The 26,620-nt window shown below is 39.1% G+C and overlaps 1 protein-coding gene across 11 annotated transcripts in view; it reads left to right on the top strand.

Annotated features, from left to right (window-relative positions):
* Positions 1-1,210: 1,210 nt before the first annotated feature.
* LOC106876637 (uncharacterized) overlaps positions 1,211-26,620 on the top strand; it is a 40,453-nt gene continuing 15,043 nt past the window's right edge. For 4 of the 11 annotated variants that reach the window (XM_089351905.1, XM_089351899.1, XM_089351902.1 and 1 more), the window contains exons 1-3: positions 1,211-3,496; positions 7,834-15,921; positions 19,351-19,456. In XM_089351905.1, the coding sequence (XP_089208031.1) occupies positions 8,280-9,644 (1,365 nt within the window). In that variant the 5' untranslated portion in view covers positions 1,211-3,496; positions 7,834-8,279 and the 3' untranslated portion in view covers positions 9,645-15,921; positions 19,351-19,456. Of the gene's footprint in view, positions 3,497-7,833; positions 15,922-16,957; positions 17,161-19,350; positions 19,457-19,940; positions 20,226-23,109; positions 24,647-26,620 lie in introns of those variants that run through there. The other 7 variants (XM_089351896.1, XM_089351895.1, XM_089351898.1 and 4 more) reach the window with 7 other exon arrangements.

The following is a 26,620-nucleotide window of genomic DNA, read 5'->3' as shown; positions in this document are numbered from 1 at the left end:
AAGTTCCAGGAGAGCTTGCATAAATGGAGTTATAAAAGTGAAAGTGCAGTCAAACCCCAGAGGTACACACAGGTGACTCTGACAAGACGTCTGTAAGAAGACTGGTTTCTTGGCTGCTACTTGACTCAAGGTGAAAGGATTTATTGATTATAAAGAACAGAATATTTTCACATCTTTGACAAGAAGTCATTCTTATCTATTATTAATTCTGCTATGACCACCATTTAATTTTGACAGCCTTAACAAGCATCAGTATACTTGTATAAATACATTGCCTGAGACAAAATGGAATTTCTTTGGTGCCATTCTTGAGACTCAGTGTGGATTTCGATCTTTTTAGTGTATTATATTAATGATTTTCTCAGCCTGCCAGCTAATGAAGAAGTGTGTTGATCAATGAGTGCCACTGTAATAAGTATCTGTGGAGCTTACTAAGGCCTTTGAAACTGTAAATTACATTGTACTGTGGGTCTTATTTGTAAACCAACAGCAACCTGTACCTCCTAAACTCTGACCCTAACTGTAACCTTAATCCTTTGCCTGACCCTACCACAAAAATGATATCAGCCCATGAAAATGCACATGGGCATTCACCATCATCGATGTCCATCAGCCCATAATCAGGGCAGACTTTCTTTGAACACATTTGCTACTGGTTTATTTGCGTGGAAGATGACTCCTCGACAACAATACATACGCTTCCGTGCCTCTTGCAACATCTGCACAAGCCAACCCCCGTCATAGCAACCATCTCGCAGGCCAAGAAGGCATTCTTGGATCTTGCTAGTCACTCCAATCTCACCCCTCCAACATTTTCCAAATCGAAAGCCCGCCAAGGTGTGACACACCACATCCCCACCACAGGCTTCTCTAGTGGACAGCCGCGCACGTCGTCTATCACCATAAAAAACTTGCAATCAGAAAGGCCGAATTTGACAGTCTGGAGGCCTTGTGTATTGTTGATCATCCAGAAAGTGCTATATGGAACAGTGACCATCATAACGGTCATTATCATTCCAACTAATGTCGGATATTGTCTTCAGTTACTCGTATCCACTTTCTGCACCACGGGCATATGACGTAGTGGTTAAGAGCGCGGGCTACTAACCCAAAGATTCAACAACATGGAAAAGTACCTTAGAAATGAGAGTACTATTCAAGAAGAGTAGTCCCGGTGCGCGCACTCGCGCATCCGCGCTAGCGAGTCGTGACTAGTCGATCCTACGACTACCTAGCACGAGTGAGCGTCATGCGCAAAACATGTCTTGGAGTTTGTTTGTTTTTGTAAACAAAGTAAATAATTTTTTTACACAAAGTAAATAATTTATTTAAACAAAGTAAATAAATTATACACTACTTGTTTTGGCACTGTCAGAAGTGAAAGTGCTCACTGCTAATGAAGTATCTGTCTGTCTGCCTGCATGCCTGTTGCTGGCCTGTCGATTCTTTGGCTACTGACAGCTAATACTCGAAAGTTATTGGAACAAATTTGACACCTAAATCCATGCGTTTGAAAACACAGAGTATAAGGGTACTACTAAAGCAGAGTGGTCCCGAACAGGCAGTCGCGCGTCCGCGCTAGCTAGTCGTGAGTGGTCGATCCTATTATTTTTAAACTTCAAACTTCATTTGTTTTCTATTTTGATAAATTCTCTCTGTTGAAAATTATATTTTTATATTTTAAATAATTTGCAATTTCAGGAAATATGTTTTTATATTAAATTTGTGTTTTCTAATAAGGTGGACGAGTGATTGATAGATAGATAGATAGATAGATAGTAGATAGATATCAGTAAGTAAGCCAAAGTATCAACTCAAACCAGCAGGCAGACAGACAGACGGACACAGCAACAGGCATGCAGGCAGACAGACAGATACTTCACTAGCAGTGAGCACTTTCACTTCTGACAGCTAATAGCATGACAGTGCTCTTGTTTTTGGTAAAGAGTGCATTAAAAAGTCGATCTTTGGAAATCTGCTGTTGTTCAATGGTATCATTACATGAGGGACAAGTAATTATCTTCTGCGTAACCCCTAGCAAATTGGTGGACTTGGGCACATCGTAGAAATAGATGAATCTATGGATGTGTGCAAATACAACGGAGGATGGGATAGACGGGGATAAAAATAGGTTTTTTAGTCTTTGTACCTGACCGTTCTTCTGAAACTCTTCCACCACTTATTAAAAAATTGGTGGACATTGGAATTAGACACTGAGGGAAAATGGCTGTAACTTTTTAATTTTTTAATTTTGGCGATTTTCGTTTTCGATAATGTGTTCTATATTGTCACGGTCATGCGATTCCCCCTAAAAAAAAATGTATATATTTTTTTACGGAAGTTTTAGGCTATGGAGATTCCGATTCTGAAAAAGAATTGTTTGAAAAATGTCAATTCCCCCCCCCCCCTCACCAAGCAGGCTATTTACATGCTAGAAATAACAGCCAAATCTGGTTAGGGTTAGGGTCAGGGTTAGGGTTAGGGTTAGGTTTACCCGAACCCTAACTCAAAACCTAACCCTAACCCTGTTTGCCAAGGCGCATTTTTTCCTTCATCATCTGGACCAATACAAGATTTGGATTGTCCGCGTTTAGCCGTTATTTCTAGCATATCAAGTTTCGTGGTGGGGACTCCACATATGATCCTTTTTCTGTTTCAATATAAATGTAAGCCGTTCATTTTCACATCTAAGTTGCGAGAAGGCTATTCGTACGACCTGAACATGTAGAGCACAATGTCAAAAATGAAAATCGCCCCCCCCCCCCCGTGTGTGGGGGAGGGGAGGGGTGGTCCAAATTTTTTTTAGGGGGAATCGCATGACCGTGACATATAGAACACATTATCGAAAACGAAAATCGTCAAAATTAAAAAATAAAAAAGTTACAGCCATTTTCCCTCAGTGTCTAATTCCAATGTCCACCAAAAAATTTAGATTCTGATTGTTGGAGTGCATCGTACAATGGGATTACTGAAATAGATGTGACACCAAAATACACCCTGGAAGAACGTAAAACGATGTTTTAAGAGTAAGATGGAGAAGATTCAACAAAAAAAATTTACTTTGTTTACATGTTTTGCACATTCGGGCGCGATAATTGTTGTAGGGTCGACTAGTCACGACCGACTAGCTTACTCGAGTGCGCGCCCCAGGACCCCTCTTCTGGAATAGAACCGGAATGAGAACCCAAGTTCGAAATTTCCCCAAGGATGAAGGCTGGAGGGTAAATCAGCGAAAACATTGTGTTTACAACCAATTTGACGAGGACAACTATTCGTCAAATGTAAATAATGTGCATAATTCCTCACATCTTAAATATAGAACATTATAAACATTTATTTGATATTTAATATACGTCTAAAACCACAATTGACTTCATCGGTTGAGGATGAGAAATTAGGAATTGATGGCGAAACATTGAAGACTGCATTAATGTCGGGAATTGATTTGGTCGAAATTGGCGACAAAAGCCTGCTTCACTGTTTTGATGTTTTGATGGTGAGTTGATAAAGATTTGCTTCAAGGATGTAATGATTTGTGTACAGAATAGATTTATTCTGTGAACGTTGCAATTATAATTCAATGTGGTGGGCATATGGACCGTCAGGAAGCTATGTGACGTGAGAACTGAAAGTGTGAGTGACAAGCAGATAAATATGTAATAACTTTTTAAGGGAGGAGATTTAGCAGCAGCCAAAAAATTTTATCTCTTGACACTGGTTTGAATTTTAATTGAGAAATATGTTTTGTGATTTCTAACTTTGGAATCCTTTGTTTTTTTTTTTAATTTCAGGCAAGTTAGTGGTCTGACAGCTTATTAATGCCCTTTGTATAATAGAACTAATATTAAATGTTTAGCTCTTACTATACTTATTGCACAATGAATCACGTCTGTAAATATAGAAATATGTGTTGCAGTAGAAAAAACCAAAGGCGGAGATAAAGGACATGAAGAACCGCATCCACTTTCGGCTCCTTGTTGTTTTGTTATTCTACAGAAACCCAATATAAAGATCCTCAGCCCCTAAGGAAAAAAAAAACAACTTATAGCCTGCTGGGTGTTAACAACTGTCTCGAAAACGAATAAGAACAACAAAATTTGCGCAAACGAACCTGGTGGGGTGAGAGGATATTCGGAAAATTCAAAAAAAAAAGAGATCCGATTTTTCCCCTCATAACTTTCAGGAAAATTGACATACATTATATATATATATAGGCGTAGGAGTGGCTGTGTGGTAAGTAGCTTGCTTACCAACCACATGGTCCCGGGTTCAGTCCCACTGCGTGGCATCTTGGGCAAGTGTCTTCTAGTATAGCCTCGGGCCGACCAATGCCTTGTGAGTGGATTTGGTAGACGGAAACTGAAAGAAGCCTGTCGTATATATGTATATATATATATGTATGTGTGTGTGTTTGTCCCCCCAACATCGCTTGACAACCGATGCTGGTGTGTTTATGTCCCTGTAACTTAGCGGTTCGGCAAAAGAGACCGAAAGAATAAGTACTAGGCTTCCAAAGAATAAGTCCTGGGGTTGATTTGCTCGACTAAAGGCGGTGCTCCAGCATGGCCACAGTCAAAAGACTGAAACAAGTAAAAGAGTATATATATATATATTTACGAAGTACCACGTCTTTGGCCACGGCAAATCATATTCTTAAAAAAAAAAGTGTTTGTTAAATTCCAATTAAAAAAAAACTATTTCTTTCCAATTGTACGGCTTTGGCCTTCAAGCAGGCTATCCACATGCTAGAAATAACAGCCAAATCTTACCAAACTGCGATAACATAATGAAAGAAATATGTAATCAATCTGCCCATTTTGAGATCTAAATCGTTTCACCCGAGCTAAAAAGAAAATTTAAAAAATAGTGCAATTTGTGTAAAACAAAGTATTAAACGAATCTGGAAAAAAAAAAAAATGCGCGCTGGTAAACGGGGTGAATGGGAGAGTATTCGGAAAATTCACATTAGGAATGTTGCGAATCCTCTCACCATTTCCCCGTTCGTTGACGAACATTTTTTCTTCATATTCGTTTAGTAGACATTATTTTACACCTAGTACACATTTTTTTTTCATTTATGTAGCGTTGAATTTCGCTTTAGTTTGACCGTTGTGCGTTGGTCAAATGATTTTCTTTAATTTCACTTTGTCACAGTATTTCTTTGCTATCTCTGAAAGAAATCTTTGCAGAAAGGGGAGTAGATTGATTACATATTTCTTTCATTATGTTATCGTAGTTTTGTGAGATTTGGCTGTTATTTCTCGCATGTAGATATCCTGCTTGAAGTCCAAGGCCTTAGAATTGGGAGGGTGTGTTGATATTTTTCCCCCCAATATATATATCCATTTTCCTAAAAGTTATGAGGAAAAAATCGGATCTTGTAAATTTTCCGCAAGTCATCTCCCTGCACCCAAGTTAGCGTAAATTTTTTTTTTTTTTTTCATATTCGTTTTCACCATAAGTACAGCTTTCTGTCCCCAACCCGACTTTGGGTGATCATAACTTTCAGAAAAATGGGTATTTTCTAAAGAAATTTTCTACGAATATGTGTTATATCATGTAGATTCCGAATATACAAACTTTTGAGGGCAAAATGTTTTCGGAGAGGGTGGTGTGGGTTAATTTCGGAAAACTCACCAGAGTCCACTTCAATTCCTCTTAACTTTCAAGAAAATGTATATAGGACGTAATAATTTTGGGGGAAACAATTGAAAGCTATTTTTGAGAACCAGTCCTCATTCGTAGATGTTTCGGAACAAGTCATCCATATGTGTTTTATTTATTTTCCCCATTGGAGCATACTTAAAAACTGAATTTGGGATTACAATTTTGAAATGTTCTTTTCTTTTATTTATTTTATTTACTTATTTATTTATTTATTTATTTAATTTTATTTTATTTTTTGACGATTCTGAATTTCCGCAGTCAAAAAGGTTGGTTTCTCTTAAAAAAAAAAAAAAGAAAAACCCCAAAACCCAGAAGTGGGGCGGTCCACATCCTTTAGCTCTGCTAAAAACCAAATTATTAAGATTTTGAATAATTGAAACTCCAGCATGAGAAAAAATATGTTCATTTTAACATATTTAATGTTAAAAACTTTTCAAAATTTATAAGAAATAAATATGCTACAAGTGTACCGGTTTGCTTCAGCAGGTTCCATCAAACCTTGTGGTGTGCAACCAATTGAAGCACTTGGTGCTGCATTGATGTTCTTTTTTCTTTCTCTCTCCACCTTTTTTTTATTTTGCTTTTTTTCTTTGTCTTTCCTTTGTATTATATGTACCATTTATAGGGCTGGGTCAAAGTCTCGGCTACTCGGGCAGTCACCCGGGGCACTACAAAGACAAGGAAATTTCAACGACTGTCATCTTGTATACGCTGAAGTTCAGCCTGCCTGAGGTGATAACAACTGTAGGACCAGCCCTGATCATTTTACCTCACTTTTTACTTGCTGTTTGTATTGTACGCTACGTATAATTTTACGTTTCGTCTCAATCTGCAATGAAATACAAAAGAAAAAAAAATAATAAAATGCTGGTTATCTTCAGTCATTTGATTGCGGCCGTGCTGGAGCATCACCTTGAAGAGTTTTAGTTGAATGAATCGACCCCAGTACATATTTTTTTTCTTTTAAGCTTGGCACTTATTGTACGGTTCTCTTTTTATTAAACCACTAAGTTATAGGGATGTAAACACATCAACACTGGTTGTCAAGTAGTGAAGGGGAACAAGCATAGATACACACACAGACACACAGACAATGGACCCCTTTCAATGTCCTACCAAATTCACTCACAAGTCTTTGGTTGGCCTGAATCTATAGTAGAAAACATTAGCCTAAGGCTTCACACAATTGGATTGAACCCAAAACCATGTGATTGGGAAGCAAATTCCTTATCATACAGCCACTACCTCAGTCTAGGGAAACCTAGAATGAGTTTCCTTGTCCAATTAAACACAATCTGTATAACTGTCAACGCTATCAATGTGATTACAAATAAACTTCAAAAATAATGCAAATTGCTATCAAACATAGGCCTCCTTCATCACTTGCAACATGTCTCCTTTCTCTGTGACCACCACTACTATTACATCTTCCAGACACTTGCATTTCTATTGCACACACATATGGTTTCTTGCCTTTCCATCAAATCTGTGCTGAGAACTTCCTGGTTAAGGCATAGTGTTTCAACATGGGTGCAAGTTGTTTGATAATTACATGAGTAGTTGGGTGTTCCTTTGAACAAATTAGATAAAGGCCATGAGTTTAGGAATCCTGTTTATCATTACATAAGTGACATGATACTCATCCCCATCAGCATGTTTTGTTGTAGCTCCTGGTTGACACGACAGTACATCTGATGGACTGTGGAAGCTCTGTGGATGTATTGGAGGCCATCAAACTGTTTCCTTTATTCTTCTAGGCTCAAACATCTGAGGTAGTGTTCATCTGCCATTGTGGATGCTGTTTCAGTTCAATGTTAGGGTGTGATCAATGCAAGAGGAAATTCTATTAAGGAATATATGATTGTAGATTTTTGAGGCTTGAGATAAGATTGTGATTCCTCTGTAGTTTTGAGGCAGGTGAAGGTAACCATTCTTTGAAATTGGAACAAGAATGATACTCTAATCTCTAAATCTACAACTCTATGCACTTTCACAGTTTCTGTATTAAGTCCATTTAAGCAGCTAAATATAGTCAGCTGTGACCAAGAAAGTTGAATACTCCATCGAACTTTCTTTATTGTATATAGAAATAGAATAAAAATTTCTACTATTTAACCTTCACTTGTTTTAAATATCCTCAATATCTTATTGTCTTTTTTATTTTAGGTTATCTGCTGAGATCCTTATGAGTGAATTTTTGATTTTAGAGCCATTATCAATACTATCTGTGAGCAATTAATGGAAGCTATACAACACTAATGTAATCCAGTTTATTTAAAACTATGGTGTTTTATTTTAGAATATTTGTCCTGAATTGAGATTAAAAAGCAAAATTTCTCAGCTTCCCTGTCTGGAATACATATAAGACAGTTTTGCATTCTTATTACACTTGGATAAATATATCAAAGCAGTTTTATTCAGATGGCAGTAAAAATTACAGTTGATGGAAATACAGCAGTAGAAATATTTTTTAGGAACAAACTCTACAAATCAATACAAGAAAAAAATATCTTATATTGTGATGAAGGAAAAAGAAATTTTCTGAAAAGGAAGTATTTGACAAATTGGAAGAATTGATTTTCTTTTTTTTTTTTTTCTTTTTTTCTTACGAGATGCCAAAAATGTTAGGAGAAACATTATACCACTGTGATATCTGTAACAAGTCATTTTCACACAAATGTAACCTCACTACACACAAACGAATTCATACAGGAGAGAGACCCTATCACTGTGATATTTGTTGTAAATCATTCTCACATAGAAATAGCTTAACTAATCACAAATGGTTTCATTTAGGAGAAAAGCCATATCACTGCAATATCTGTGGCAAATCATTCTGTGAGGCTGGTAACTTAACTAAACACAAACGCATTCATACTGGAGAGAAGCCATATCACTGTAACATTTGTGGTAATTCATTCTCTCACATTAGTACCTTAACTAATCACAAACGTACTCATATAGGAGACAGGCCATATAACTGTGAGATCTGTAGTAAATCATTCTCTCACAAAAATAGTTTAACTAACCATAAACGCTTTCATTCTGGAGAGAAGCCATATCTCTGTGATATCTGTGGTAAATCATTCTCTGAAACAGGTAACTTATCTATACACAAGCGTATTCATACTGGAGAGAAACCACATCACTGTCATGTCTGTGGTAAATCATTCTCTCATATAGGGACTTTAACTAAACACAAACACACACACACAGGAGAGAAGCCATATCAGTGTGATATCTGTGGTAAATCATTCTCTCATGTAGGTACTTTGACCCAGCACAAACACACACACACAGGAGAGAAACCCTATCAGTGTGATATCTGTGGTAAATCATTCTCTTATATAAGTACATTGACTCAGCACAAGCTCAATCATACAGGGGAGAAGCCATATCATTGTGATATCTGTGGTAAATCATTCTCTCAATCAGGTAACTTAAGTGAACACATGTATCTTCATGCGCAAGAGAAACACTATCATTGTGATATCTGTGGTAAATCTTTCTCTCAGAGAGGTGGCTTAATTGTACATATCCGTATTCATACAGGGGAGAAACCATATCATTGTGGTTTTTGTGATAAATCATTCTCTCATGCTTGTAGCTTAACAAAGCACAAACATATGCATACAGGAGAAAAACCATATCACTGTGACATTTGTAGTAAATCTTTCTCACAGCATAATCACTTAACCACTCACAAACGGTCTCACACAGGAGAGAAGCCATATCTCTGTGATATTTGTGGGAAGTCCTTCTCTTGCAGAGTTACCTTAACGAAGCACAAACGTACTCATACAGGTGAGAAACCATATCTCTGTGTTATCTGTGGCAAATCCTTCTCTGAGACAGGTAACTTAGCTATACACAAACGTATTCATACTGGTGAGAAACCATATCATTGTGGTATCTGTAGTAAATCATTCTCACAAAAATCTCACTTATGTTCACATGTATGTATTCAAACTGAATAGTAACTGCTTTTATGTAAAATATCTTTCTCTGCATCTAATATCTTATATCATCATAAATTTGCATACATGTGAGTAAACAATGTAATGTATATTAACAAGCATCAAACACTGTATTCTGTATAACCATAACAATATCAACTGTAATTATCACGCTGTAAAGTGGCTTGTATTTGGAAAAGCCTCCAGCTGTAAAAACCATACCAAAGCAGACCTTGCTGTTGCCACATAAAAGCACCCAGTCCACTCTGTAAATTGTTTAGCATTAGGAAGGACATCCAGTGGTAGAAACGGTGCCAAAAATAGACCTTGCTGATGTTGATGTTATGTTAAAAGCACCCAGTCCACTCTGTAATGTGTTTAGCATTAAGAAGGATATTCAGCCATGAAAATCATGCCAAAACAGACCTTGCTGATGTCACGTGAAAATCATCCTGTTGACTCTATAAAGTGGTTGGCATTAGGAAGGTCATCCAGTTGTAAAATTATAGCAAAACAGAAAGTGAAGCTCAGTGTTGTCCTCTAACTTGACAGCTTCTGTCCAACCATTCAACCCATGCTATCATGAAAGAAAGTATATGAGAATGATTTAGGAAAATATTTGTTAGAATACTGTTATGTATTTCAGTTAACAACTATCAAAAAGGAAGGGAAACTGTTATGTTTAACTTTGTTGGCCAAAGCTTGAGAAATGTATTCTTATCTATCAGCTATAACATCACTGTACACTTATTATATTACAAAGAAATACATAAACCATAAAAGAAAAATAATTCATCAGAACCTAATAAGATATACAGATTATAAAGTTGAAGAATTTGGAGTGAAGCTGGACAGTTATTTTTTAATCATTACAATTGTTTGCACACAACATGGTTCTTCAAAAGTACAAGTATTCGTTGATGCAGCTGTTTATTTGCACATTCATGTGTATACATACACATGAGCATAGGTACATGTGTGTGTATACAGGCAGATATAAATAGATTTGTTTGTGTGTGTGTGTGGGGGGGGGGATATGAGCGAGTATGTGTATATGTATCTGACCACTGAATATTGAAGGTCAGCTAATAAAATTTGCATGGACAGCAAACAACCATCCACTACCACTCATAGCAGTGCATCGAACACACTCTGGCTGCAAACAACATCAATCTACCAACTGCTACAAATTTCCAATGAAGATGGATGGCTGGGATGATTTGAAGTCAAATATTTTAAAGTAACGGAGGCAACACTTGAATATCACTTGAAGTAATACAACTAGATCTCATTGTACAAATAAACAGTTTCATAGTCAAAAAAACCTGTATTTTTGTAGAACTATGTTGTGTGGAAAGAATTATAGTTTAAAAAAAAACAAAAAGACTGTCCAACCATACTCCTTTTTGTAGAATCCCGATGTCTTCAACTTTATAGTCACACACAATGAAAATCCAAGCATAAACCTGGAAGTATATCATAATGCTATTGGATAGCATTATGTAATTCTGAGGGCAGACTAGCTTTATACTGCACTCTGCCAACTTCCTAATGGAATATACTGTAACTCTATATTTAAGTGGATGTTAAACAATGATGATATCATAATCATCATCGTTTAACGTCCGCTTTCCATGCTAGCATGGGTTGGACGGATTCAGTGAGGACTTTTGAGCCAGAGGCTGCACCAGGCTCCAGTCTGGTCTGGCAAAGTTTCTACAATTGGATGCCCTTCCTAACGCCAACCACTCCGAAAGTGTAGTGGGTGCTTTTTTCATGCCACTGGCACGAGGGCCAGTCAGGCTATTGTAGCAATGACCACACTCACACTCAAATGGTGTTTTTACGTGCTACCTGCATGGTAGCTAGTCCGGCAGCACTGGCAACGACCATGCTCAAATGTTGTTCTTCACGTGCCACCGACAAGGGTTGGTAAGGTGACAATGGCAACAATCATGCTCAAATGGTGCTTTTTATTTGTCACCGGCATGGGAGCCAATCTGTGACCCTAGCAACAATCACGCTAGTATGTACTTTTAACGCTCCAGTGGCACAATTGCCAATCAGGCAGTACTGTCATTGGCCACATCAGCAATTTTGGTTTGTTTACACTTGCCTCAATAGGTCTTCGCAAGCAAAGTTCATTGTCCAATGAATGAGGGGGTACTCATAAGTGGGCTGGTTACACCCACTGGCATAGGCCATGGGCTATGATCTCACTTGGCTTGTTGTGTCTTTTCACGCACAGCATATTTTGAAAGGTCCCGGCCAGAAGTCATTTCCTTGCTGAGGCCTATTGTTTGAAGGTCATGTTTCACAGTCTCATCCCAGGTCTTCCTGGGTCTACCTCTTTCACAGTTTCCCCTCAACCACTAGGGTGTGGCACTTTTTCACACAGCTATCCTCATCCATTCTCACCACATGACCATACCAGCGCAATCGTCTCTCTTGCACACCACAACTGATGCTTCTTAGGTTCAACTTTTCTCTCGATGTACTTACACTCTGTCGAGTATGCACACTGACATTACACATCCATCAGAGCATACTAGCTTCATTCTTTGCGAGCTTACGCATGTCCTCAGCAGTCACGGCCCATGTTTCACTGCCATGTATCATGGCTGTTCGTACACATGCGTCAGACAGTCTGCTTTTTATTCTGAGTGAGAGGCCCCTTGTCACCAGCAGAGGTAATAGCTCTCAGAACTTTGCCTAGGCTATTCTTATTCTAGTAGCTACACTTTCAGAGCATCCACCCCTGCTATTGACTTGTTACCCTAGGTACTGGAAGCTATCAGCTCTTCTAGTTTTTCTCCGAGGACTGCGACAGAAGCTGTTCTCTGCACATTATCTATGTTTATAGCACCATAGCATTTGGCAGATAAAAAAAAAAAATATCTTTCCAGTTAGCCTGCTGATGTTAAACAATGATATATATATATATATATTTAAATAAGCAGTTGTTAAACAACAACAATGATGATGATATACATACATACATACACATCAATTTAAATAAGAGCCATAACGCAATCCATAGTAAAACTTGTTTAATAACCTATGCACATTTCAATACAATATCCCGACTCACCCTTGTCTGAGATAAGAATATGAGGTCTTGCATCTCTTCAGGGTCAAGTTACATTAATTCACAGCAGACAGCAAACAACAGACAACATTAATAATTGTCCTCAAATTACATGTATAAAAGAGTTATAATCAGGTTGTAACGACATATATATATGTGTGTGTGTATATATATATATATATATATATATATATATATATATATAAAATAGAGATGTCTGTGTATTCGCTTTTCACATGAAATCGACTTCACCAAATGCTTCCATACTTGTGATGCATGAATAATTTGACCTCGGATAAATGTTAGGCTGTTCATTCGATTTTTTTAATTAAAAATAAATAATATTGCTTTATATTTATGATTCACTTCTTTAAAAAGGTTCCTCAATGTCAACTTCCGGTATTGACGTATCAGCAGCGAAAGGCTTCACTCTCTATTTTGACGTTTTTCTCCCAAATGCTTACATACTTGTGATGCAATGTCAACTTCCGGTATTGACATAGCACGCGCGCACGCATACACACGTGTCTTTGTAAATATGTTTTTATACATTTATGTATGTGTGTGTTTGTAAGAGATAGAGTGTGAGTGAGAGAGAGAGGTTTGTTGTCATATGCATCCATCATTTTTGGATGTATGTGTGCGTGTGTGTGTGTGTGAGAGACAGAGTGAGAGAGCGGTGTGTATGTAGTATTTACTCTCTCTCTCATACGCACGCACACACAAACACTCATACACAAAGATGTATGCATATTTATGCATGTACGTATACATGACAACAAACCTCTCTCTCTCTCTGTCACACACGTCCATTTCATCTGATGTGTAATACTGTGTGTGCGTGGGGGGTTCCACAATCGCCATTTATTTCAATTACTCTTGTGAGGATATTCACATAAATCATTTGTTTCATTTAATCCCCATTTTAATTTTCGTAAAAGTTTCCAAGTACCAATAAGCAACAATTTCATTCCCGAGCAACGCCGGGTGCCTCTGCTAGAATATATATGTATATGTATGTGGTCCCCGTTTATATGGCCAGTGTTCGAATTTTGGTCCCTGACTTTATGGCCACTGTTCAATTTTTGGTCCCCGACTTTATGGCCAGTGTTCAATTTTTGGTCCCCGACTTTATGGCCACTTCAATTTTTGGACCCCGTCTTTATGGCCAGTGTGCAATTATTCGTCCCCGACTTTATGGCCAGTGTGTAACTTTTGGTCCCCGACTTTATGGCCAGTGTTCAATTTTTGGTCCCCGACTTCATGGCCAGTGTACAATTTTTGGTCCCCGACCTTATGGCCAGTGTTCAATTTTCGGTTTCCATCTTTATGGCCAGTGTGCGATTTTTGGTCCCCCATGGCCAGTGTTCAATTATAGGTCCCCGACTTTATGGCCACTGTTCAATATTTGGTCCCCGTCTTTATGGCCAGTGTGCAGTTATTCGTCCCCGACTTTATGGCCAGTGTTGAATTTCTGGTCCCCGTCTTTATGGTCAGTGTTCAATTTTCGGTCCCCGACTTTATGGCCAGTGTTCAGTTTTTGGTCCCCGACTTTATGGCCAGTGTGCAATTATTCGTCCCCGACCACAGGGCCACTGTGCAACATGTGGTCCCCGTCTTCATGGCCAGTGTGCAATATTTGGTCCCGACTTTATGACCAGTTTGCGATTTTTGGTCCCCGTCTTTATGGCTAGTGTGCAATATTTGGTCCTCGACTTTATGGCCAGTGTGCGATTTTTGGTCCCTCATTTTATGGCCAGTGTTCAATGATAGGTCCCCGACTTTATGGCCAGTGTTCAATATTTGGTCCCCGTCTTTATGGCCAGTGTGCAATTATTCGTCCCCGACTTTATGGCCAGTGTGCGAATTTTGGTCCCCGAATTTATGGCCAGTGTGCGATTTTTGGTCCCCGACTTTATAGCCTGTATTCAATTTTAGGTCCCCGTCTTTATGGCCACTGTGCGGTTTTTGGTCCCCGAATTTATGGCCAGTGTTCAATTTTTGGTCCCCGTCTTTATGGCCAGTGTACAATTGTTGGTCCCCGTCTTTATGGCCAGTGTGCGATTTTTGGTCCCCGACTTTATGGCCAGTGTGCGATTTTTGGTACCCGTCTATATGGCCAGTGTGCAATTATTGGTCCCCGACTTTATGGCCAGTTTCGAATTTCTGGTCCCCGACTTTATGGCCGGTGTGCGATTTTTGTTCCCCGACTTTATGGCCAGTGTTCAATTTTTGGTCCCTGACTATATATATACAGGTAGATGAAGGTATGTACATACATGTACGTACATATGCATATACTCATATATTATTTGTATTTTATTGAAGGAATCCGCGTTCTTCCTATCAAGTTCACAGGTGCCCTTAACTCCGTCAGACCCATTAAACTTCACTTTTTCCGGGATAACACTTAACCCCTCCCCCTTTCATCTCCTAATCACTTGGTTACCCTTTTGTCTCTCTCTACCTGACAACGACACGTCGGCGCCGCAAGAACGTGCCTGGCGCCGCAAGGTCGTGTCTGATGCCGCAAGAACGTGCCCCCCACTGGCTTTGCAAACAGGCTAATGTCTGTTCCCCCCGATCAGAAAGATAGTCCATTGCAGGGAAATCTATTTACAATTGAGTGGACTGCAGCAATATGAAATGAGGTGTTTTGCTCAAGAATACAATATACTGCTCAGTATGGGAATTGAACCCACAATCTAGCCACTGTGAGTGCAACACCCTAACCACTAGGTCACACGCCTTCACACACACACATGTATACATATCCATAGACTTACATATGTATGGCAATCATTTTTATGTCTGTTTTCCACGCTAGCATGGGTTAGATGTATATATATTTGATGATTTTTATTTACGTCTGGATCCCATTCATATCTTTAACCCTTACCTATTGCTCAAGTAAGGGATCTCTTATTCCAATGATTTATTCATTAACAGGGAAAACGATAACAATCTAATCGCTCATAGCTAAAAAAAATTGTCAGAGACAGCAAATGTAAACACGAAATATTTGAGCAGAAGTTGTAATTAAGGCGTAAGTGAGAGAATGTTTTGGTTCTGTCAGGTGTCAGTTACGGAAGTGAGGATCAGAGCATGCGTAATGGTGAGCGGAAGAGGTCAGAGGGCAACTGGGTGTCATGGAAACCGAACGTGTTTGCAACGAAGAGAAGAAAACCTTCCCCTCCAGACTGTCGACAGGTAAGAAGAAAAGCTCATTTCTCCTTGTTTTTTTAATGGCAACCCTCCTGTTTCTTAATTTCCCCTTCATACCACAACACACACGCTTTTGTGAGAAGCAGAGTAATGTTTATAATCCGTAAATAACTTATACTGAAAAAAAAAAAGAACAAAAACAAAACAAGAATACATTCTGGCATTTTAAATGAAGATTTCCAAGAGTCTCTTCTTCAGAGTCCATTTAATCTACCAAAACCTCGCCCTTGCCTCAGCCTCCTATCATCTTTTCATTTGTCTTATTTCTTTCATCATTTTTCAACGACGACTTCGGTCTGTGTCTGTTTTTATGTATCTATGCGTTATAGATATAACGAAATCATGCCAGCAATGTCTCATTTTAAACTAGAAGAAAAAAAAAAGCCTTACAGATTTATTCTCACCTGCTTCAGGTGTGTATGTAAAATGCAGAAAACAATCGAAGTTTTATGCATCAAATGCATCTATTTTCAGTGCATCTGTTCGAGTTTAGTTGATACAACAGAGACAATGCTTTTATGAATTTCATAAAATGCGTTAAGGCAGTAATTATATTGTCTAATTTAAACTCGAAGAATGTTTTGCGGATTTTACACAATCCATAAATACACAAAAACAAAACAGGACGAGACACCCAATCAACCCTTTAATTTATTCTTACCCCTCCTCCCATTTCCTTAAATCTCACTTGACACAGAAATACCCGAAGTCGTCCAGTTATATTGTTTTGTTTGCAACGTCCTGTACCCAGATATGCATCTATATATATATATATATATATATATATATATATATATATATATATATATATATATATATATATATATACAGGTAGATTAAGGTATGTACATATATATATGCATATACTTGCCTATTCCCCTTCTATAGTTGATTAATTTTTTCCTTCCCAGTATTTACAGCTAAGGCTACCTCGCATCAGCAACTGCTTAGCCATAGATCTGACCTTCTTCTTATGAGCATGTGTTTTGTTATTATTATTATTATTATTATTATTTCTCAGCTAACACCCTATACTTCGGTTTTACACTGATTAACGCTAACATAAGGATACTAATATATAACAGTGTTATATGGACTGTTGGATATGTTGTTCGTCTGAGTTCCTTGTTTCATTGTTGTCTTGTGAGACTGTCGAAGTAGAATGTCATTGATAGATATGGCGGACTTGTTTATTTACAACGAACTTCGGTGAGTGCTTTCTTTGTAAGTAATTGAATAATTAATGTAATAATTAAATTGTACAACTCGTCTTTTCTCTGTGTGTGTGTATACTTATGCATACATACAAGTGTGTGCAAATATATACAAGTGTGAGTATTGGCGCGTCTGTATATATACAGGAATGTATGTATATAGACAGGCAAGCAAGTTAAGGCGCGCGTGTGTGAACACATGTATTGGCGAAGGTCTCGGTATGTGGTGTGTGGGGGGGAGGGTGCTTGTGTTTGTGTGTATATGCGAGAACGGGTGCGTACACGTAAGCAAATGTATGTATGGGTATATATGGGCGCACACATACGAGCACCGATGTATAAATGTAGGTGTACATGCATATATACAGGCATGTGTGTGTGCGTGTATACGTATGAATAGGTGAGCGTGTGTGTGCATATATGTGCATGTGGAGGTTTCTGTGCGTGTGTGTGTGTGTGTACGGGTATGGGTGTATGTGGGTATGTACACATGGGTATGCGCATATGTATGTGTGTACGTACACTCACGTGTTTGTAAACCGGTGTCTACACGCTAGCAGACGCTTATGTAAACACTCACTTGAATTACCTCCCCTCACCCACCCGAATAACTCCTTGACCACAACCTTTAGCATCACATCAAAACACCCTCCCTTTATATTTCTATGTAAACTACCGTTCTAATGCCTCTAAAGTCCGTGGAATAATATCGGTGACCCCGTCGTAACTCTATGTAAACAAACCTTCTGACGGTCACTGACCATGTAACACCTCAGCTGGTAAGTTACCCCATCATTTCGTTTTTGTCTTGCTACTAAATGTTTTATTATGTTCTCCCTTATGAGAAACAAGTGATAATTCCAGCTACCCTTTCCTGTTTTTGTGAAATGGCCCCTTTTTTGTGAAATGGCCCTCACTTGCTTCGAAACATATATGTAAGGACTGACCATGTAACATCTTAGCTCGTAAGTTACCCCATGATTTCGTTTTTGTCTTGCTACTTAATGTTTTATTATGTTCTCCCTTATGAGAAACAAGTGATAATTCCAGCTACCCTTTCTTTTTTTTGCTCCATTTGTTGTTATTATGCATATACTTATATATTATTTGTATTTTATTGAAGGAATCCCCGTTCTTCCTATCAAGTTCACAGGTGCCCTTAACTCAGTCAGACCCATTAAACTTCATTTTTTCCCACCCCTTTTTCCGGGATAACTCTTAACCCCTCTCCTTTTCATCTCCTAATTATGTGGTTACCCTGTTGTCCCTTTCTACCTGAAAACGACACGACAACAGCTGATAAAAGAAGAGAGATAATTTGACTTCACTAACTATCTCAGAAGAGGTACGCATACGCATTGCCTAAGTACTAAACAATGAAATGATTCAGTGTTTTTAATTCTGGTGACTTTCACTTATTGGTGCCTCAAGAGATGTTCTTGATCTGCGCGGGATTTGGCTGCTATTTCTCGCTGTAGAAGACAGGTGTCTATGATCTGTGCGGAATTGGGCTGCTATTTCTTGCTGTGGAAGACAGGTGTCTATGATCTGTGCAGGATTTGGCTGCTATTTCTCGCTGTGGAAGACAGATGCCTAGAATCTGCGCGGGATTTGGCTGCTATTTCTCGCTGTGGAAGACAGATGCCTAGAATCTGCGCGGGATTTGGCTGCTATTTCTCGCTGTGGAAGACAGATGCCTAGAATCTGCGCGGGATTTGGCTGCTATTTCTCGCTGTGGAAGACAGATGCCTAGAATCTGCGCGGGATTTGGCTGCTATTTCTCGCTGTGGAAGACATGCCTAGAATCTGCGCGGGATTTGGCTGCTATTTCTCGCTGTGGAAGACATGCCTAGAATCTGCGCGGGATTTGGCTGCTATTTCTCGCTGTGGAAGACAGGTGTCTATGATATGTGCATGATTTGGCAGCTGTTTCTGGCTATGTAGATGTCTCCAACGACTAGAACTCTAGAGCCTCAAGAGATTACTTTACTTGCTGTTAGTTTCAACAACAACCACTGGCTTCCAGTCCGGCTATTTGCAGAGACTGAATTAGTGGTTAACAGTAATCCATGAGTCCTGTTTCTATTACTCCTTCCTTTACCATTTGTAGTCACCATGTTTCTTATAGAAAACCTTTGAAAGACCACCCATACTACCTTTACACAGAAACTTAAGTAAGATCAATATTTCTAATACACAGTTTTTCAACATCAGTTGCTGAGATGTCCAGAAGAAAATGAAACAAAGTGTTTCGGCCAGAAGCAACTCAAGTGGAGGTCTCCGATGAAATTTCCCAGCTCGTTCAGGTATGGTAGTATGTTATTGCAATTTGCAATTCGTTTTCTTTCTGAATGTCAAGTTTTATTGACTTCTCTTTCTTTACTAACATTGAAAATGCTTTGATATGGTATTTTACTCACTTGTTTAAAAAAAAAAAAAAGAAGAAAAAAACATCCAAAGCCTTATTATTTTTTGTTGTTGTTATTTCATTTCCACACAGCAGAAATGTTAGAAGGTAAGTTTCTATTTAAAAACCTGATATATATATAAAAAAAAAAAGTCTCACATTTTATGAACCTTTATAACTGATTGTGACTATTGGTGTGGTTGTACCCCCGCCCCCTCTGTTAAACTTTAAATCACTGTGAAATAGGAAGTTAGTATTGTAGAACAAAGATCAGTTTGATCAGATATGTTGGAATCAAAACGGTGTAGAGTTTCTTTTTCTTTTCTATTTTTCTTTTGTTGGTTTGTAATATTTTAAGCCACTTCACTGAATTTCCTTTGCAGATTCATAGCTTGTTGAGAGCCTCCGAGAAATGTGCTGTTGGTAAGACCAAACTCAAACGAGTGCTCATCTCCATAGCCTGTGTGTCCACACTTGTTCTCAAAGGAAATTCTGAGTTGACTGCAGAGACCTGCAATGGCTGCTAATATTTTTAGAGATTTAGGACGATTTTGTCTCTTGATATTTGTGTTATTTTTTGAGTCCTGTATCTATTTTGTCCTTGTCTGCATGAGTGGCTCTGTGGTTAAGAAGTTTGCTTCACAACCACATGGGCTGACCAAAACTTTCAGAGTGGATTTGCTAGATGGAAACTGAAAAAAAAAACTCATATATATGTGTGTGTGTGTGTGTATATATATATATATATATATATATGTATATAGATATAGATATATACACACACACACACACGTGTGGTTATGTACAAGGAGTGAGAGTGAACGAGTAGACAGGCATGAAGAAGCATTGGAGATTGATTTGCAGTGCTGCTCATGGGGGTTAATTGACGATGGTGACTTTGTATGGGGTGTCTCCCCCCCCCCCTCCACTAATACTAAGATCACCATCATTCACCCTAATTTCAAAATGTTTTTAAAACTTGCGTATATGCGCATGGCCTGTTAGTAATTATGGGTTGAAAATTTTTATGAATTTGTGTTCTGCAAATATCTTGTACAATTATGCAAGTCCCACCCCCATAAACCTCTGTGGATCCTCAAATTAGACTTAACTGGTATCGATCCCAGTAGGAATGAAAAGGGCATTGCTGGAATTTTTGTATAGATTTAAGAGGTATGTAAATGATAAATTGTTTTGATAACATAATTATCTGTTAGTAAATATCTTTTCCTTACACACACACACACAAACAAACTACCTTTATCCTGTGAGGTGTTGAAATTTAAAATTTTTTATTTTATTTTATGTTTTAGTTATTTTAGAACTTCAGACTTTTTTTTTCTATAATTCTATTTATATAAATTACCATATTGTGTGATGTTTGGGCTTGTAGAGACTGCAGTATATTTTTGGTTACTGTTATAAAAAAAAGTGACAAGGAATAGTACTACAAAAATGAAAGTAAATTACATGTTACCAATACTTTTAATCCTGCCACCTCTGTTTACCATTCTTGTGGATTTTGAAATGGATTTTGTCTCTGTAAAAGTTTTTTGTTTACTCTGTACGTTTTCTCAAAGATCAATTTAATTTTTCAATCGAACATTAGATCTGCAGGTGACTTGCCTGAACTGATATTCAGAATTTATTTAGCATTTCGTCATTGCCTAATTTTTTTTTTCTCTCTAGCACTTGCTTCAAAGTATCTACAAATCATTCTGCTTGCCCATTTGACCCTGGGTGGTAGGGTGGAGTAAACGTGTGCTTGATTGCATGCATTTTATACAATTTCTTGAACTCATCCTGTAAATTATGTTCCATTGTTCGATACTGTGGTGTCTGGAACATAGTATTGAGCAAAAAGTTCATGCAGGAACTTTGCTACCTTCGCGGTAGGTTGACTGCACCTACATACTTCTGGCCACATGGTAAGGTTATCAACAATGTAGTAGGCACCATTCATCCTTTCAGGGTTGATGGAATAAGTACCAGTTATGCACTGGGGTCGATGTAATTGACTTACCTGCCTCCCCTGGAATTGCTGGTCTTGTGCTAAAGTTTGAAACGATCATTATTACTATAATTTTGTTTGTCATTCTGTTACTTAGCTTGTCTGTAATGCTTTCATGTGATTAGTTGAAGAGGGAGAGAGAAGCAGCCATGATATGATGCGGTTAAAAAAAGTTAGTTGATGAGGAGAGTTAGGAGTAAAATTTTAGCAGAGAGGTGATGTTTTGAGGTCAAAGAGAGGCAGAGAGAGATGATGGTGGTGGTGGTAGTGGAGGTGCTGGTGAATTGAAATATGTATTGGCTCTGACCCCTCACCTTGGCTCATATATTATCGATGATGTGGTTTTCAGAGTATACCATGTTGCATTAAATTGTTACCCCTGTGAAACTGTGACCCCCTATATTTTACATCTAAAATTATTTTTTTTTTTTACTATTTTTGTTTTCTGGATAGGAAATTGTGACCATGTAAATTTTGAAATGTAATTTTTTTTTTTTTTTCTGAATGGAAAAAAGCAGAAAATAATTCTATGAGTACTGTGTATTAAGTCTTGGACAAGTGTCATCTACTATAGTCTTGGGCCGACTAAAACCTTGTGAGTGGATTTGGTAGATGGAAACTGAAAGAAGCCCATCGTATATATGTATATATATATATATATATATATATATATATATATATATGTTTGTGTGTGTGTTTTTCCCCAGAACATCACTTGACAACTGATGCTGGTGTGTTTACGTCCCTGTAACTTAGCGGTTCAGCAAAAGAGATCAATAGAATAAGTACTAGGCTTACAAAGAATAAGTCCTGGGGTCGATTTGCTCGACTAAAGGCGGTGCTCCAGCATGGCTGCAGCCAAATGACTGAAACAAGTAAAAGAGTAATTATTGTATTCCATCCAATTTCCTTTGCCTTCCAATGATTAGCAGATGAGAGACTATCTTCTGATACAGACACAACTCGGGTTATGCTTTCAGGTTTCTTGGAATAAAGCTTTCAGAAATAACCCAATAAGTCTACCATTAATTCTGTGAAATATTCCCAATAATTAATGCGATGGAGGCAGTGAGATGGCAGCACCATTAGTACGCCAGGCAAAATACTGAGCAGCATTTTGTTCATCTTTACATTCTGTGTTCAACTTTGCCTTTCATCCTTTTGAGGTTGATGAAATAAGTACCAGTTGCATACTGAGGTCAATGTGATCGACCGTCCCCCGTCCCCACAAAATCCAGGCCTTGTGCTTACACTAGAAATTATTATTATTATTAAGGTGTTAAGCTGGCAGAATTGTTAGCACGCTAGACGAAATGCTTTGTGGTGTTTTGCCTGTCGCTATGTTCTGAGTTCAAATTCCACCAAGGCTGACATAGCCTTTCATCCCTTTGGAGTTGATAAATTAAGTACCAGTTGCAAACTGGGGTCGATGTACTCGATTATTTCCCCCCCCCAAAAAAAATTGTAGGCCTTGTGCCTGTAACAGAAATGATTATTTTTACTATGATTATATTTGTGTTCTCTCTCTTTATTCTGCTCAGGTCCTGGGTTGGATGTATCTTCCAATCAGCTGCCTCATAGAAAACCTCGAAGCCATACTACCATCGAACCTCTTACATCAGCTCTCCAGGATCTAATCTCTGCTTGACCACACTGAAACCTCACCTCACATCACCAAACATCAAACATCATCGTGGTCCCTTCAAACCACCACTTCCTATCCCAAGACTACCATCACCCGCTCTCACTCTCTCTCTCTGTCTCAGTCTCCCTCCCTCTATCAACCTCCCCCCACGACTTTGTCACATACATAAACACACACACAACTACTAAACTGTGATGACACCGCCCCTCCCCTCTCCGAAAGTCTCCCCTCCCCTCTACCGCCACTTGCACCAACATACAACACCCAATATCCATCAAGCTGAGCTATACAGTCACCTAAACTGTAAAGAACAACAGCCAAATCTCCCTCAAATCACACCCTAATCTCTTATCTATGTATATATGTATGCATGAGCCAATGAGGGAGACCTCTACATGGTAGCTGAACCTGCTAGAAATAGCAACCAAATCTCCCTCAAATCACACCCTACTCTCTTATCTATGTATATATGTATGAGCCAATGAGGGAGGCCTCTACATGGTAGCTAGACCTGCTAGAAATAGCAGCCAAATCTCCCTCAAATCACACCCTACTCTTTTATCTATGAATATATGTATGTATGAGCCAATGAGGGAGGCCTCTACATGGTAGCTGGACCTGCTAGAAATAGCAACCAACCCTCCCTCAAATCACACCCTACTCTCTTATCTATGAATATATGTATGTATGAGCCAATGAGGGATACCTCTACATGGTAGCTGAACCTGCTAGAAATAGCAACCAAATCTCCCTCACATCAGACCCTACTCTCTTATCTATGTATATATGTATGTACGAGCCAATGAGGGAGGCCTCTACATGGTAGCTGGACCTGCTAGAAATAGCAACCAAATCTCCCTCAAATCACACTCTACTGTCTTATCTCTGTATGTATGAGCCAATGAGGGACACCTCTACACGGTAGTTACACTTGTTAGAAACAGCAGTCAAATTTCCTTCATATCACACTCTGTCTCAACCACAGGAAGAACACTTATGCCAATGCCATCCTTGATATATGACCAAAAAGCTGGATGGCCATGGCTAGAATTCCTCTGACCATGGTTCTGCTCATTCGGGACTGACCTAGGGCTAAACTACACCAATTCGTCTTTCTCTTTATTTAACTCTCTCCCACTTTCTCCTCAACAACACAATTTAAAACCTACTACAAGCGTACATCCTTCCCCCCCCACACACACACAACCATCTTATAATGTGATTCCCTCTCGTTCACATGTGGGCTCCATCATTCAAACAGGCCCTTTCGGTCCCCCCTCCCATCCGTTCCTCAACCTTTCCATCCATCCAACCTACCAGCTCCTTTACCCACCCTCTCCACACCCCTGCAATATGGACTCTTGGCTATTTTGCCGTTTGAACTCTTCATCCGACCTTTGCTACTTAAATATAAACGTTTTAACTCAACCTGTTGTCTGTGTTTGTTTTATTTATTCCTTTTTACTGGTACAATTAAGGGGGCTGAAATGAAAACAGGGGAAATCTTATCATGTAGTACTATTGTTTACTATTATAAGCAATACTGCTATATTGTATAAAGTTAAAGTTAAGGATTATTAAGAAGAATAATTATAACAAAAGGATGAAATGTTTTATAAACTTTTACCACAATAGAGGGAGGAAAAGAAAATTATCCAGAAATAGTTTAAGATTTATACATGTTACAAAACTTAAATACTAACTAATTAGATCATCATCATCATCATCGTTTAACGTCCGCTTTCCATGCTAGCATGGGTTGGACGATTTGACTGAGGACTGGTAAAACCGGATGGCAACACCAGGCTCCAATCTAATTTGGCAGAGTTTCTACAGCTGGATGCCCTTCCTAACGCCAACCACTCAGAGAGTGTAGTGGGTGCTTTTACGTGTCACCCGCACGAAGGCCAGTCAGGCGGTACTGGCAACGGCCATGCTCAAAATAGTGTCTTTTATGTGCCACCTGCACAAGAGCCAGTCCAGGGGCACTGGCAACGATCTCACTTGGCTTGCTGGGTCTTCTCACACACAACACATTTCCAAAGGTCTCGGTCAGTAGTCATCGCCTCGCTGAGGCCCAATGTTCGAAGGTCTTGCCTCACCACCTCAGCCCAGGTCTTCCTCTTCCACGGATTCCCTCAACTGTTAGGGTGTGGAACCTTTTCACGCAGCTATCCTCATCCATCCTCACCACATGTCCATACCAGCGCAATCGTCTCTCTTGCACACTACAACTGATGCTTCTTATGTTCAGCTTTTCTCTCAGGATACTTACACTCTGACGGGTATGCACACTGACATTACACATCCAACGAAGCATACTGGCTTCATTCCTTGCGAGCTTACGCATGTCCTCAGCAGTCACAGCCCATGTTTCACTGCCATGTAGCATGGCTGTTTGTACGCATGCGTCATACAGTCTGCCTTTTACTCTGAGTGAGAGTCCCTTTGTCGCCAGCAGAGGTAAGAGCTCTCTAAACTTTGCTCAGGCTACTCTTATTCTAGCAGCTACACTTTCAGTGCACCCACCCCCACTACTAACTTGGTCACCCAGATAGTGGAAGCTATCGACTACCTCTAGTTTTTCTCCCTGAAATGAGATAGAAGTTGTTTCCTGTTTGTTTACAGTGTTTATTGCACCTGAACATCTGCCACATACAAAAGCTAACTTCCTAGTTAACCTGCCTTTGATATTGCTGCACCTCTTATGTGTCCATAGCTTGCACCGGGTACATCTTATAGAGTTACTACCTACTCCTTTTCTACATACTGAGCAGGGCCATCTACTTGAAGGGGTTTGTGTTTTATCTACCTTCCTACTTATTAGGATTTTGGTTTTAGCTAGGTTGACTCTAAGGCCCTTCGATTCTAGTCCTTGCTTTCACACCTGAAACTTTTCCTCTAGTTCTGAAAGTGACTCCGCAATTAGTGCAAGGTCATCAGCATAGAGGAGCTCCCAGGGGCAATCTGTCTTGAACTCCTCTGTGATTGCCTGGAGGACTATGATAAATAGGAGGGGGGCTGAGGACGGACCCTTGGTGGACCCCTACCTCTACCCGGAATTCATTACTGTACTCATTTCCAACCCTCACCTTACTGGCAGCATCTCTGTACATGGCTCGCACAGCTCTCACTAACCATTCTTCTATCCCAAGTTTCCTCATTGACCACCAGATAAGGGATCGGGGGACCCTGTCAAAGGCTTTCTCCATGTCAACGAAAGCCAGGTACAGAGGTTTATCCTTGGTTAGGTATTTCTCCTGCAGCTGTCTTACTAGAAATATGGCATCAGTGGTGCTTTTACCTGGCACGAACCCAAAACTGCATCTCATCTAAATTGATTCGCTCCCTAATTAGTTGGGCTATGACTCTCTCTGTGACCTTCATTACCTGATCTAACAGCTTGA

Source organism: Octopus bimaculoides, chromosome 5 (genome assembly GCF_046866305.1).
Source record: "Octopus bimaculoides isolate indiv1 chromosome 5, ASM4686630v1, whole genome shotgun sequence".
NCBI lineage: Eukaryota > Metazoa > Mollusca > Cephalopoda > Octopoda > Octopodidae > Octopus > Octopus bimaculoides.
The sequence above is the reverse complement of the archived record's forward strand: the minus strand, read 5'-3'. Positions and strand labels throughout refer to the sequence as shown.